The sequence below is a fragment of the Dipodomys merriami genome, unplaced genomic scaffold (genome assembly GCF_024711535.1).
Source record: "Dipodomys merriami isolate MVZ:Mamm:240054 unplaced genomic scaffold, mDipMer1.0.p SCAF_12, whole genome shotgun sequence".
NCBI classification, from domain to species: domain Eukaryota; kingdom Metazoa; phylum Chordata; class Mammalia; order Rodentia; family Heteromyidae; genus Dipodomys; species Dipodomys merriami.
The window spans coordinates 40,824,329-40,839,368 of NW_027202493.1; the positions used below are offsets into that span (position 1 = coordinate 40,824,329).

Below are 15,040 nucleotides of genomic sequence, written 5' to 3' on the forward strand. Positions count from 1 at the left end.
TAATCCTAGCTACTCAGGATACTGAGATGTGAGGATCGTGGTCCCAAGCCAGCCTGGGCAGGCTGAGACTCTTATCTCCAAATAACCACCAGAAAACCGGAAGTGGCGCTGTGGCTCAAGTGGTAGAGTGTCCGCCTTGAGTTGAAGAGCCAAAGGAGAGTGTCCAGGCCCACAGTTCAAGACATATGACCAACCAAAAAAAAAAAAAAAAAAAAAAAACTGTATAAAATTACCCTCAGGCTAGATAGAGGGCAGAAATCACAAGTTCATCATTCTATTCTTTCCAGTCTTAAGTTGATTGCAGACATACATCATGGATCCACAGTCTTGCTTAAGAGGAAAATGCAGTCTGTTGACCAGATACAGTCCTGTAGACTCTGGGGGTTACTCTAGAAAGGAAAGCAAATTGTCTAGCTGGTTTGAACCGTTCTTAAGGAATCGTGTGCAGTCGCTATACCTTTATCTTTATAAGAGGACGGATGTACCCACCCCAAAGAAAGGGGGACCTGCTTCCCAAAGGAGCAAGAGGACAGTGGCGCCCCCTACCACCCGTCTTAGCCCTTTTCTTCCAACAACCGTCTGCATTATGATATTGCCTTATTACCTCGCCCCGTGGATGTTGGCCTCATGCTTTGGGGAGCAAGACCCTGGCCTAGAAATTAGGATGCTGGGTTGCGCAAGCAGACTCTCCTAACCTGCTCTGGGGTCTTAAGTAAGTCACTTGCTGTATTCAGCCCCTGTCTGCAAGGCCGAAGCTCCCTTGTGGACAGCACCGAGCTGTGAGAACAGGAAGACGGTGGCTTTGAACGGGCCCTGCAGGCAGACTGTCAAGGTCTCTGCAGAAGCCAGCTTGGGATTCTTGCCACCGTCTCGGCCTCCTTGGACGTCCTCCCTCTGGGCAGCCTTGGTTCGTGGCTTTCCTCTCACGCTGCCCGTTGCTGCCCAGAAGTTTCCAGCGTGGCCTTGAGCGGACAGTCACAGGCTGTTCTACCACCCACAGGGAGCCTTCTTGGCTTCGGTTCAAGTCCAGGAGGCCTGGGCCCTTTCTCAGGCAGAGAGGATATTCATAGCAGTTTCTGGAGCGCTTTGCCTCCACTGCTGCTTCTCAATGGGAGCCGGTGACGGGGTGTGTGCAGTGGTGAATCAGGAAGGGGTTAGTGGGGTCCCGGCTCACGTGCCAGGACTGTGGGCACCGGAAGCAGCCAGGCCAGCCGGCTCTTCATTCTGGCTCCTTCCCTTACTGTGTATATATTTTTACATTCAGACAGAATAACAAACCTAATAATAGTGACGGAAAAGAAACAAACCAAAACAGAACGCACTTTGGATGCTAGTAGCGGAGTCTGTAGTCTAAGGAAAGTCCCGGGATGGACCAAGTTTTATTTTTTCAAGGAAAAAAACCAATCAGGCCTGCCTCCCTGCAAGCCTGTAATTCAAATTGCTCAGGATGATGGATTTAAATTTGTTTATTGTTATTCTAAAAGTGATGGACAGAAGTCAGGTAAAGAGTGCATTTCCTTTTGGGCATTGTCACCTCTCCTTTCCCGTGCTCTCTCCCAGTTTTTCCTTCCCATCCCCACCCACAAGTTGTATAGTTCATTCTTAACATAGTGCCCAGTGGGGACCGTTGCTGAGTTTGTTTACCCTTTGTCCTTCCATGTCTGTGCCTCCCCTTCCACTCCCAAAGACATATAAAGGAACAAACAAGGCAGTAAGAAAACAAACAGCAACAAGAAAAAAAACTTCTTGTTTCCATTTCCTGGAGCTCATTGTGGTAAATATCGGTTTGTCTGAGCAGAGGCACACAGGCTTTGCACCTCTGTCTTCCTTCCCTGAGAGCCTCGCTCCTTCCGCCTCACTGTGTGTGAATGTCTGCAGTCCTGTATCACTTACCATGTGTCCCCCGCCCACTGGAGCCTCTTAAGTCCCATCTGAGAGTTGCAGGCCCCGCTTCTGAGTGGCTCTAGTGAGGCTGGCTGTGGCCCGGCAGGGACAGGGATGTATCACGGGCAGTATTTGGGGTATTTGTCCAATCTTGATTTTTCTGTCAAGTTATTCCATTTAGAGTCTTCAAAAATCAGACTTGTTGAGGGAAGCCAAGCTCAGAGAGACAAACACACGTATCTTCCCATGTATGGAAGCCAGACCTAAAATATAACTAGACATGGTAACTTATACAGGACTCTTGGCCTTCATACATGGTCAAACCAAAGGAGACACCAGTAGGGGAAGAACCTCACGGTGTAACAACACCCTTGAACATTTCCAATACTGTTTATCGAAACAAATTCCATGAAACAGAAACATGGGTTATTTATGTTGTTGTTGACGGTAGTCATGTTGTTTATGTTGTTTACCATGTTGTTTATTTTTTTCCTTTTTATGGGAGACAGATAAAGGCACAGAAAGGGAGGGAGGAAGGGTGAATGAATGCATTCATGGTCCTCAGTAGACGCCATGTGGAGAACGAACTACGCAATTTATGGGCAGGGATGGTAGGAGGGAAGTGGAGCAAAGCCAAGTGTGAGGGGTGACGTCGTCCATAAAGAAACGTTCTCATCACCTGACTTACTCCTCGGTACAACACCTTAATAATAACCATGAAATTATATTTTAAAATTATTTCATAACAAAATTATATTTTAAAGACGTCAGACCAGTGCAAGGCAGGCAGAACTTTTATGGGCGCAGAGAAGAGTTGACTTAGGTAGCTTTCCACCTTTGGGTGGGTAGGAAGTGAGGTCAGGTGGTCAGTGCCCCGGTCCCCAGGAGTGTGGCAGTTTGGTGGGAAACCCCTGCGATTATTGCAAAGCTTCATAGAGGGGAGAGGAGGCACGGGCCCACGGGGAATGAGGCCTGCCACACACAGCGGATCACGAGATCGCCAGGCAGGAGTTCTTTTTAATACATGGAACGTCTCCGCCACAGGCTTGAGGGCGCTTGTTCTCAAGAATGATCTTAGTGCCAGGGCCTTGATTTCACAGGCAAGCCGTTCCCGGAACACCGCACCAAAGCCACAGAGCAACTTTACGGTAGAATGGGAGAGAGAAGCCAAGCCCTCATGTCTGTCTCACTTTTCCTTCTGAATCATAAAATCTGTGTGCGAGAGGGCCGATCTTTTGGGGGAGGAGGAGCTGGAGGACCCCAGCGAAGGCGCTGACTGTGCTTGACATTCTTAGGGCAAAGGAGCAGGCGATGCATGCTTCATGATACCCAGAGAATCAGCAACGTTGTCCCAATGAATTTCTCTGGGTGACTTCTGTGTTCCTGTCGGTATAGAAGGCAGAGTGTTCTCTCTCTTTCTCTCCCTACCCCCTCCTTCCTCCCTCCTTTCCCCCCTCTCTTTCTGCCCCCCTCTCTCTTATGGTGCTAGTCCTGGGGTTTTAACTCAGGGCGTGGACACTGACCCTGAGCGTCTTCTGCTCAAGGCTAGCTCTCTAGGACTTGAACCACAGCTCCACTTCTGAGTTTTTGTTTCGTTTTAGGTGGGTGTTTTTTTTGGTGATTAATTGGAGATAAGAGACTCAGAGCTGGGCGCTAGTGGCCTATAATCTTAGCTGCTTAGGAGGCTGAGATCTAAGGATTGTAGTTTGATGCCAGCCCAAGCAGAAAAGTCTCCAAGAGACTCTTATCTCTAACCACTCAAAAACCAGAGGTGGCACCCGCAGCTCAAACTGGTAGAGCGCTAGCCTTGACCAAAAGAGCTCAGGGACAGGGCCCAGGCCCTGAGTTCAAGCCCCATGACCACCACCACCAACAACAAAAAAGAGTCTCACAGACTTGTCTGCCCAGACTGGCCTCAAACTATGATCCTTAGATCTAATCCTCTTGAGTAGCTAGGATCAGAGGTGTGAGCCACTGGTGCCTGGCAAAGCTGGGTTTTTTTTTTTCTTATGTCTTTGTTTTCACCTCCAAAAAAATCTGGAAAAAAAAGAGAAGAAAACAAAAGAAAACCATCAGCACTAGGAGTACACACACACACACACACACACACACACACACACACACACACACACACACACACACACACACACACACACACACACACGTATGAATGATTTAAATGATGCCTCAGATACCTGTGGGTAGAAAGTGGGAGAGAACCTGAGCAAATAAATGCAGGAATGCCTCCAGTGTCTGGTTGAAAAAACCCGTCTAGGCTGTTGTATTTTGTGTAGTTGTTCCTCACACAAATGAAAAACCCACGTGTTTTCTGAAGCTGGAACTATCAAAGTGCGTTCCTGCTCTATGCCAGGATTGTGTTGCTTTTCGGGTAGAGGAGCGACGAAGAAGTTGTTTGGTGATGTGATAGTGGCCAGTGAGTGTGGAAAAGGCTAAGCTGGTGGACATTAGAGAGAACGGAGGACAGGCTCTGCTGAGGGGAGGCGGGGCTGTGCAGGGTCCGGCTGGGGAAGGAGGGAGGATGTATTGGTCTGTTTTCCGCTGCTATAACAAAATGCCTAAGGCTGGAGACTTCATAAGGAGAAGAGATTTGTGTTGCTCACAGTTTTGAAGGCGGAAAGTTGAAGGTTAAGCAACTCTATCTGCTTGTTCTCTGTGGGGGCCTTCGTGGCTGTTGTATCATGGTTCTGGCTTGTGACCACAGAATGTGTGAGAAGAAGAGATGGCAGAGTGAGGCAGAGCCCCTCCCGGCCCAGGCTTGCTGTGTCAGGAACCACGCTTGCTCCAAGAGCCCAGCAACACTGCTTCAGGGGCAGTGTCCCAAAGACCTAACTTCCTCCCCTAGGCTGGCCTCTTAAAGCTTCCTCCAAGTCCTCACACTGCCACCCTGGAGCCTCGGGGAGGGACCACACCCAAACCACAGCAGAAGGACACAGGGAGAGAAGACTCAGGGGAGCTTGCCTTCCTATGACCAGGGATTTCTAGATTTTTCTCATCGGAGTAAATGGGAAAATTCTTCCTTTGGTCTGTTCCAGCCTGTCTGTTCATAATTACTTTGGCGCAGCAAGTCGGAGAAGAATAGCTGTCTTCATTCTCCGTTGATGGGAGAACTTGGCAAACAAGGCTGATACTGGTCAGGCAGTTATGAAATTGCCAGGGATAATGTCTGATAGAATTGAGACTGAGAACTTGTGAACATAGATGCTAAACAAGGCAGCCCTACATGGGGGTCTGGCCCTCGAGCCCCTCCCCTCCCAGAGGGAGAGAAGTCTTATCTTCATTAAGATTGGAAAGCATTAAAAAAGTCCTAACTACTACACAAATGGAGGTGGGGGGGGAGGGGAAGGAGGGGAAGAGAGAGAGAAAATGGAGGGGAGGGGAAAGGTAGAAAAGGAAGAGAGAAGTGGAGGAAGGGAAGGAGAAGGGAAGAAGGGAGGGAGAGAGGGAGGGACTCTCTTTTACTTGGTAGTTCTGGAGAACAAATCGTGTGTGTGTGTGTGTGTGTGTGTGTGTGTGTGTGTGTGTGTGTGTGTGTGTGTGTGTATGTGTATGTGTACTGGGACTTAAACTCAAGGCCTTGGCACACTCTTTTTATCTTTTTCACTCAAAGCCTGGCACTCTACCACAACTCCATTTCTGGCCTTTTGGTGGTTAATTGGGGACAAGAGTCTCATGAACTTTCCTGCCTGGGAAAGATCTCCATCTCCTGAGTAGCTAGGATTATAGGTGTGAGCCACCAGTGCCCAGCAAGAAGACAGAATCTATAGGCTTGATTTTTTCTTTTTCCAATTTGAAAGACAACAAAGTAGACATATTTTATATTTTATATTTTAGTAAATGGAAAATGCAGAGGTTTTTATATTAGCTTATTAATGATTGTCTTTTTTTTTTTTTCCAGTCCTGGGGCTTGAACTCAGGGCCTGAGTGCTGTCCCTGAGCTTTTGTTGTTGTTTATTTTTGTTTTGTTTTGCTCAAGGCTAGCACTCTACCACTTGAGCCACGGCTCTGCTTCTGGCTTCTTGGAAATTCCTTGCAAATAGGACTCTCGTGGCTTATCTGCCTGGGCTGGCTTCAAATGTCAATCCTCACATCTCAGCCTCCTGAGTAGCTAGGATTATAGGCGTGAGGCACAGGAGCCCGGCCTAATAATAACCTTTCGATGTCTCTTTTCTTCTTTTCTAATGCTGAAAGCACATGAATGCAGGCAGCTCCGCAGCTGGACACAGGCTGGCCTTCTGCGTTCTCAGCACCGCAGTTTGTAGAGTACACAGCGGACAGAGATGGGCGCTTCCCTGTTCCTCTGTGCACCCAGGAACTTTGAACTTCTGTTAGGGTTTTTTTTCCATACCCTGCTGTTTCCCCCGCTGCTTCTCTTCTACGTTGATAGCTGGATCTTTGTTCACAAGTACCTTGTCTTGGCTGGTTTTGGCCTTCTTTCCAGTCCATTTTAGCTCTGAATCCATGTCCCTGAGATTACGGTACCACACCACTAGGGGCAGCCTTTGCGGCCATCAGCAACACCTGTGTGTGTTTGCATCTGTGCCCCGTTTTCCTAGCATTTCTGCTGTGTCTTCGCTGTAATGGCAGTGCCTTTTACTTCCCAATAAGGAAATAGTACTTGAGTCATATGTAGCTGGTAGGAAATAGCAGTACCTTTTTATTTAACATCTTTCAAAAGTGATAACACATTCTAGCCAGGTGTCTGTGGTTCATGCCTGTAATCCTAGCTAATCACGAGGCTGAGATGTGAAGATCACAACTCAAAGTACCAGCCTAGGAAGGAAAGTCCGTGAGACTCTTCAATTAACCAACAACAAGCCAGAGTAGAAGTTCAAGTGGTAGAGCACCATCTTTGCATGAAAAAGCTTAAAGGACAACACCCAAGCCCTGAATTCAAGCCCCAGGACCAGTACACACGCACGCACAAACAAATAAGTTGCAGAAGAAGTGTTATAAGGGGGTTGGGACAGTCATTGCTGTGAACCTAACACTAGAAATGCCAGCTTACCTAGTGACGTAGTGATTTAAGAGCACCACGAATGCAGAGAAAATACTCGCACCATCCTTACCTTTTTCTGCCCTACCTCTCCCTCATTTTCCTGTCTTAGAACAACAAGGTCACGCTCTTCCGCCAGCTGCAGCAGATGACGTACAGCCTGATTGAGTGGCGCTCCCAGATTCTCTCCGGGACACTCCCCAAGGATGAACTGGCCGAGCTGAAGAAGAAAGTCACCGCCAAAATCGATCATGGGAACAGGTAGATCAGGACTGGACCACAACTTGGTGACCGGAAAACATCCAACACCTTCTTGGCTAAGGATACGGTGCATAATCAATGTTTAAAAAAAGAAACATTGTGAAAAATTTCACTTATCAGGCACCAGCAGCTCATGCATGTAATCCGAGCTGCTCAGGAGGCTGAGGATCTTGGTTTGAGGCCAGCCCAGGCAAGGAAGTCTGTGAGACCCTTTCTTCCCAATTCACCAGCAAAAAGCCCACATGTAGAGCTGTGTTTCAAGTGATAGGACATCAGCCTTGAGTGAAAAAGCTAAGGGACAGTGTGGCCTAGGACCTGCACAAAAAATAAGATAATAATTAAAAACCATTTTTAGAGCCAGCCAATCCTCCCCTTCTCCCCTGCCCCCTGCACATATGCTCCATCTGTTTTCTGGGATCTCGCCACAGGCAGAGAGATTTCCTCTAATCCCTGAGCCCCTAGCCCACACACGGCCACACGTGTGGCCCCCCAGCCCAGAGAATGCCGCTCGGTTAGTTCACCCGCAGTCTGCCTCTGAGCAGCTGGCATGGTCATCCATCGTGAGTCTGGGTGGCCTGTGGGTCTGGTGGGCATGGAAAAGAACCTTCCAGGTCCAGGGCATAGATGGAGAGGCTAGAAGACAGGGAAGGAAAAAAAGGAGACATGTTTGCTTTCTTCCCAAAGACCTGCCCCCTCTTTTTTACCCACAATTGCCTGTTCTTGCTGTCTGCATCTCCCTCTTCCAAGTTATGGGGGGCCTGGAATGCACGTGGAGTGCTTTATCCACCCCACTCCCAATTCTTGGAACCAAGCAGTCTTTTGAACTCTTATATGCCCACTGGGCACAAGAGCCTTGGAAGGGAGCGTGCGTGTGCCAGGCATCGGGCTCCTTCTTGCTGTGTGGACACACAGCTATGGCTGAACGCACTGCTATAAGAAAAACTTGTACCACCAATGTTTATTGAGTGCTTCACTTATTTGCAGTAGTATCTTGGGTGATTTGCATGCATTAGCTCAATAAGTGCCCACGGGGACCTTGGAAGGGAAGACAGTTTTACATGGGAAAGGGTCGCAGGGTAGCAACTATCCTAGCCAAAGTTCAAATCCTAGTCTAACTGACTCGGGTCAGAACCCATGGAAAGTTCTGTGTGTACAGACTCCATTCCTTGGCATATTCACACATAAATCTGGCTGACGCCGTCGCCATGTGCGTGTAAAGGTTTATTGTGTCTTGGAAAGGAGGGAAGAGATAGAAGGACAGAAATCAGGGGGAGCTTCTTCCATTGAATTGCCAAATGGTTCCCCGTCCTCTCCGAGTCTTGGGGTGCTCTGGGCGGGAGACCCACTGGGCCCCTCTGCTCCCCGCAGAATGCTTGGGCTGGATCTGGTGGTGCGAGATGACAACGGGAACATCCTGGACCCGGATGAAACCAGCACCATCGCTCTCTTCAAAGCCCACGAAGTGGCCTCCAAACGGATAGAGGAGAAGATCCAAGAAGAAAAGGTACACGCCCTCCAGCGTGCACATTGTAGCACACCGGGAGCCAGTGTTCTCCTGAGACTCAGTAAAAGAAAGGGAAGTTTTGATGGAAGAGATAGAAACATCCAGAAAGTCATTCGTGTTCTCTTGGGCAAACATGGAACCAGGCAGCTAGACACTGATATCTGTAACCCGTCTCCCTGGGAAAAGACAGCAGGAAGATCATGGTTTGAAGCCGGCTGGGCAAAAAGTTAGCAAGACCCCATCTGGATTGACAAGCCGGGCAGGGTGGTTCTTTTTTTTGGGGGGGGGTTGGTTGTGGGGCTTAAACTCTGGGCATGGGCTCAGTCCCCTGACCTCTTCAGCTCAAGACAAGCGCTCTACTTGAGCCACCACGCCACTTCTGATTTTCTAGTGGTTTATTGGAGATGAGAGTCTCATGGACTTCCCTCCCATCACTGGCTTCAATCTGCTATCCTCAGATCCCAGCGTCCAGGGTACCTGGGATTATAGGCAAGAGCCATTAGCATCTGACTTCTCTTTCTGTCCATCCAGTCCATCCTGCAGAGCCTGGGCCTGCGGGGCCAGGCCAACTTCAGCACGGTCCACACCTACGGCCTGTATGTGAACTTCAAGAACTTCGTGTGCAACATCGGAGAGGATGCCGAGCTACTCATGGCCCTCTACGACCCAGACCGGTCCACCTTCATCAGGTAGCATGCCCCCCCACACCCCAAGGCCATGACAGCAGCCTCCACCTGCCTCGGCCTCCGCCCTGGCCAGGCTGAGCGGGGGAGACGGAGAAGAGCAGTCACAGGGAACGTCCTCTGGGCTCTGTGGCTTTTTCTGTGACCAGTGAAACCAAGCAGCCGGCGTTGGTGGTGTACCTCCTGGGAGTTGAGGGTCACACACGTGACAGGCAGATGAGGATAAAGACTTCTCAAGGGCTAGGGGTGTGGCTCACGTGGCACCCAGAGTTGCTGGGCAGTGACTCTAGCTTGTGTGACACTGCACGGGTGTGTGAGCGCCATGATGCATGCCCCAGAGTTAGACTGAGTTGTCCCCAGTGGCCTTAGACTGATGACAAGCGCAGGTTGTTTGTCCTGGGAGCTGATGCCCCAAAGCCCTAAGGAGGCGTGCAGAGTTGTCACTGATACGTTATGTGTTCCTCCAGCGACGTGTGCGCGGGGCAGCGTGGATCTGAATGGCGGTTAGAAATTCTCCATTTAGCAGAGCTGAGGCTTCTGTGCAGAGCACATGAGCTGGCAAGACTGCCGATAGTCCAATCTTGTGAAACTCACTGCACTGGTGGCCTCTGTGTCTGGGACCTGGGGCCTCACCCGGCCCCCCTCACACCTGCCTGTGGGCTCTCTCTGCCCCTTCTTTCTGAGAGTGGCTCATGGAAGACTGTTCTCTTTTCTTCACCAGTGAGAACTATCTGATTCGCTGGGGCAGTAATGGAATGCCCAAAGAGATAGAGAAGCTCAATAACCTCCAGGCGGTGTTCACGGTAGGTCCCTCTCACGGTCCCTCTGGTGGTTTTGTTAGTGTGGGAAGGGCGTGGGAATCACCTTGGCGGTCATTTTGTGCAACAGGTATTTGCAGAGCGCCTGTTAGATGCTGGGCACCAATTAATGGGCAGCCCTGAACGCATCAGGAAAATAACCGAATGTGCCTTCTAGAGTCACTCCTGTCAGGGTAGGAGACAGATCATGAATGGTGAGGAGATGAGTGGAGGATTTATGCCGTGGAAGGCGCTGGGTGCCAGTGGCTCACACCTGTCATCCTAGCTACTCAGGAGGCTGAGATCTGAGGGTCACGGTTCAAAGCCAGCCCGGGCAGGAAAGTCTGTGAGACTGTTTATCTCCAGTTAACCACCAGAAAACCAGAAGTGGCACTGTGGCTCAAGTGGTAGAGCACTTGCCTTGAGCTGAAGAGCTGAGGGATAGCGCCCAGGCCCAGAGTTCAAGTTTTATAACCAACTAAAAAAAAAAAAAATGAAAGCAAGAAAGGCTGGGGATGTGGCTCAAGCAGTAGCATGCCTACCTAGTAACCATTAAGGCCCTGAGTTCAAACCCTACTGCAATCATTAAAAACAAAAACAAAACTACAGTTTCATTTATAAATGTCTACGTATTATTTAGTAATAACGGTGCACTACTGTTTATATACCAAGCTGCCTGGAGCCCTTATTTCTCCATTATCAGAAACTGCAGATAAGAGTACAAAGTCAATCTGGAGGTGGTTATTATTATTATTAATTATTATTAACCTGGGAAGACAAGTTCATTTTCTTTTTTTTGAACTTTTTTATTGTGATATACACATGATGTACAGTGGGGTTCAGTGATGTAAGTCTGGTACGGGTACATTTCTTTTTGGACAGTGACACCCTTCCCGCGCTCTCTCCCGGTGTTTCCCTCCCATCCCTCCCCACAAGTTGTGTAGTCCATGTTCCACGTGTAACCAGTGCGCCCCATGGCTGCCTTTGTTCACCCTTCGTCCTTGCGTGGCGGTTATCACAGGCTGCTCTTCCTGTCTGAGTGACTTGACTCAATTACAGAGAATAGACCAGGCGTGCGAATTTGAAAAGTGACGTTTGATGGGGAAAGGGGACCTGGGCTGCCGCTTCATGAGAGGATTGTGAGATGTCTTTAAATGACTTCTGACATTAAGTGGAGGAGCGAGGGGAGCCGTCCTGGCCTTTCTCACTCATCTTTACAAATACAAAAAAGACAGAGCTTTCTGCTTCACATCCACACACGAGAGGCTCCATAGACCCTGATCGAAAAAGCGATGAATGACCACAACCCGGACCTCCCTGGCCTCCAGGAGGCTTGTGTGAATGCCCAAACTTAGTGTTAGTAAGTCTTCAAGTCTTTTGCTGCTGAGATGTGTCCTGGATGGATACAAGGCAGTAACAACAAATGGCTTGACTTTTGTTGTTGTTTTTGTTATTACTGATGGCAGTACTGGAGCTTGAACTCCGGGCCTGACACTTGCTAGATGGGCGCTCCTGCTGCTGAGCCATGTCTCCAGTCCTCATTTTTGCTGCGTGCTTTTGAGAACAGGAGTTTCATTTCCTGCCCACCTTCGGGGCTCCTTTAGGCTTCCCATTTTAGCTAAGATAATTGAGAGTGAGTTCTGAGAATACTTCTGCAAGCCAGCTGGCCTCAAATTGTGATCCACTGAATCTAGCCTCCCAACCTGCTACACTTGAGGTTGAATTCTTGCAGAAACCTGCCGTAGGAGCAGGGGAAGAAGAAGAAGAGGGCGCTTCTTTCCTGTAAATACAGAGTCGAGTTCTTGGATGTGCCCCGATGGCCGTTGGCGGGGACTGGGGAAGGGCAGTGTAGGGGGGAAGGCAGCTGGCACAGGGTGCTCTGAGCAGGATTCTTTGCCAGGGAAAACGACACGGGGGACAGGGTGACATGGGCTCCCTCTCTTCCACCCCAGGACCTCAGCAGCACGGACCTCATCCGGCCTCGCATCAGCCTCGTGTGCCAGATTGTCCGTGTGGGCCGCATGGAGCTGAAGGAGGGCAAGAAGCACACCTGCGGCCTGCGGAGGCCTTTCGGAGTAGCAGGTACGGGGACCGCCCGGGCCGGTGCGGGCCGGCACAGCCCATAGTCTGGCAACTCCCGCCAAGTTCACATATGGGACTATGGTGCGTTCTAGCAATCCAGATGAGGACACAGAGCCAGGAGAACGTGGAGCAGGTGTGACTCGTGCTCACGTGTGCGTTCTTCACAGTAGCCAAGAAGCACAGACAACCCAAATGTCCCTCAGCAGATGAGTAAATACACCATGGTACAGCCAGAGAACTGCGTATTATATGGCCTTATAAAAGAAGAGAGGGGCTGGGAATGCAGCCCCCTTCATGCAGGAAGCCTTGGGTTCCATTCCTCAGTACCATATAAACAGAGAAAGCTGAAAGTGGTGCTCAAGGATAGCCTTGAGTAAAAGAAGCTTGGGGACGGTGCCCAGGGCCTGAGTTCAAGTCTCCAGTGGAGGGGAGAGGGGAGGGCAGGGAGCTGTTGCCGGTGGCTCACACCTGAAAATAGTCGCAGTATTTTGTCATTTACTCAGGGATCCCTCGTGGCTGTGACACCCGTCCCCTGCCTGCCTGTCCCCTGCCCGTCTGCCCCAGGCCCCTCTGTGGCTCATCTCCATCCCTTGTGGCCTGTCTGCATTCCTTCGGGGAGGGGTGCTCTTCCATCCCTTTCTTTTCCTCTCCTCTCTGAGCCAGCTGCCAGGAAGTGAGGGAAGTGGTCATTAGTGTGTGTTTTATGGCCGGCCTGTAATGTATTAACCTGTAGCTCCCATTTACTAATTCTCTGGGAAGAGATTGATTTTATTCTATAAAAGGAACGCACTCAAGGTCATTACCATTCAATACAGGCAAAGGAGATTCAGAGCATTAAGTTTGAGGCTTTTGATGTTCTGTTTCTCTGTGTGTGTGTGTGTGAATATGTATGTGTGAATGTGTACGTGTAAGTGAGTGTGTATGAGAAAGAGACAGATTTGGGTCTGTGCTTACAATTGGATTCATTCCCTGGCTTTACCACTTAAAACTCATGACTCACAGGCCAGGTGCCAGTGGCTCACGCCTGTAATCCTAACTACTCAGGAGTCTGAGATATGAGGATCACAGTTCAAAGCCAGTCCAGACAGAAAAGCCTGTCAGACTTTTATCTCCAATTAGCCACCAAAAAAGCCAAAAGGGGAACTGTGGCTCAAGTGGTAAAGAACTAACCTTGAACAAAAAAGCTCAGGGGCAGCGCCCAGGTGTTGTGTTCAAGCATTAAAAAACAAAACAAAAACAAAAAACTTACTACTCAGAACAAGTAACTTAACAAGTTACTTAACTTTTCAGTTCTCTAGCTTCCTCATCTCTAAGTAGGACTAGTAGTATCAGTATACAGATAATCCCTGCACTGGGGGTGGGGTGGGGGGAATCACTGGATGGGTTTCGTGATATTCCTGGGCAGGTCTGTGTATAAACCAGGTGAGAAGATCTCAAATGAAGTTGCTGGATGACCATCACAGACCCCCAATTCCTCTTCAGGTCTTTCATTCTTCCAACAGTCCTGCCAAAAAAAAAAAAAACCCACCCATTGTTACCTGTGGTTTTGCATATTAAAAGGCAATTTCTTCTTGTAGGCGCAGTGATGCCCCTGGGGCTGGGCACTCAAAGCTGGGGAAGGGAGATGGCAGGCTCAGCTGCCCCCTGCGTAGGGAGACGCTGTCTCAAATACGCTGACACCCACGGGGAGCTGTGGCTGGATTCTTATTTCTCCAGAATTTAACATTTGGCCTTGCAGACTTTGTATTTATTTATCTCGTGGGAGCTGCACCCCAGTCCCTGTGCTGGCTCAGGACCCGATCTGCTGCTTGAGCTGGGCTCTCCTGTTCTGAGGCTGGAGGAGCTCATTAGCTCGGCTGGGGCTGACCAGGTGGTCATCCTTGTCTCTTGTCTCCTGAGTAGCTGGATTTCAGGCCTGCGCCACCCCCCCTGGCTTCTTGTAGAATCTATAAGGAGCCGGTGGGCCGGCAGGGTTGGTCTGAGGCAGGCCAGGCCGGGCACGCTGGGGAATGCAGCAGGCCCCAGGGCTGCGGCCCTGCCTCCCCATGGCCACCTAGCTCGTGGGCAGTGCAGCAGTGGGTGTCTCTCATGAACTTCCCCTCCCTCTAGTGATGGACGTGACCGACATCGTGCGCGGGAAGGTGGACGATGAGGAGAAGCAGCACTTCATCCCCTTCCAGCAGTGAGTTCCCCGGGGAAACTGAGGCCTCATTACCTGTGGGTGTGGTGGGGGAGTTGAACGCTGAACCAGATGCTAGCAGGCCTTTCCCACCTCGGAGGCTGGACACTTGTCAGCCAAGAGCTGTATGGAGACTCCCTCCGAAGTGCTCGGTGCTGGACCCAGCTGAAGAGAACTAGCGCGATTTCTGCTTCTCCAGACTCACTGAAGGGTGTGAAGGACGGGGCCGGCGTGCGCATGCGCCAGGAACCAGTGCTGGCATGCGCATGCGCCAGGAACCAGTGCTGGCATGCGCATGCGCCAGGAACCAGTGCCGGCATGCGCATGCGCGTGGACCCGACGAGGGCGCCTCTGAACTTGCGCATGCGCACACACACACACACACACACACACACACACACACACACACACACACGTGCAACAGTTATATGTATGTACATATGTAACTCATAGCCATCAATTCTGCCTCTATTATGTGTACATATATAGCATATATAGTATATTTTATATTTATACATATAAGCATTCTATATATATATATATACACACACATACAATCTTTGTTGATGTCAGTCATTTGTATATGTACTTGTTATTATAGATGTATCTGCACAGGGCAGCACTGATGGCTAATAA

At 49.8% G+C, this 15,040-nt stretch overlaps 1 protein-coding gene across 2 annotated transcripts in view; it reads left to right on the forward strand.

Moving 5' to 3' along the window:
* The window catches only part of Dock5 (dedicator of cytokinesis 5), a 145,213-nt gene that overhangs the window by 62,150 nt on the left and 68,023 nt on the right, over positions 1-15,040 (forward strand). For both annotated transcript variants that reach the window (XM_070016684.1, XM_070016685.1), the window contains exons 6-11: positions 7,011-7,159; positions 8,528-8,663; positions 9,195-9,352; positions 10,068-10,149; positions 12,096-12,225; positions 14,335-14,407. In XM_070016684.1, the coding sequence (XP_069872785.1) occupies positions 7,011-7,159; positions 8,528-8,663; positions 9,195-9,352; positions 10,068-10,149; positions 12,096-12,225; positions 14,335-14,407 (728 nt within the window). The remainder of the gene's footprint in view (positions 1-7,010; positions 7,160-8,527; positions 8,664-9,194; positions 9,353-10,067; positions 10,150-12,095; positions 12,226-14,334; positions 14,408-15,040) is intronic.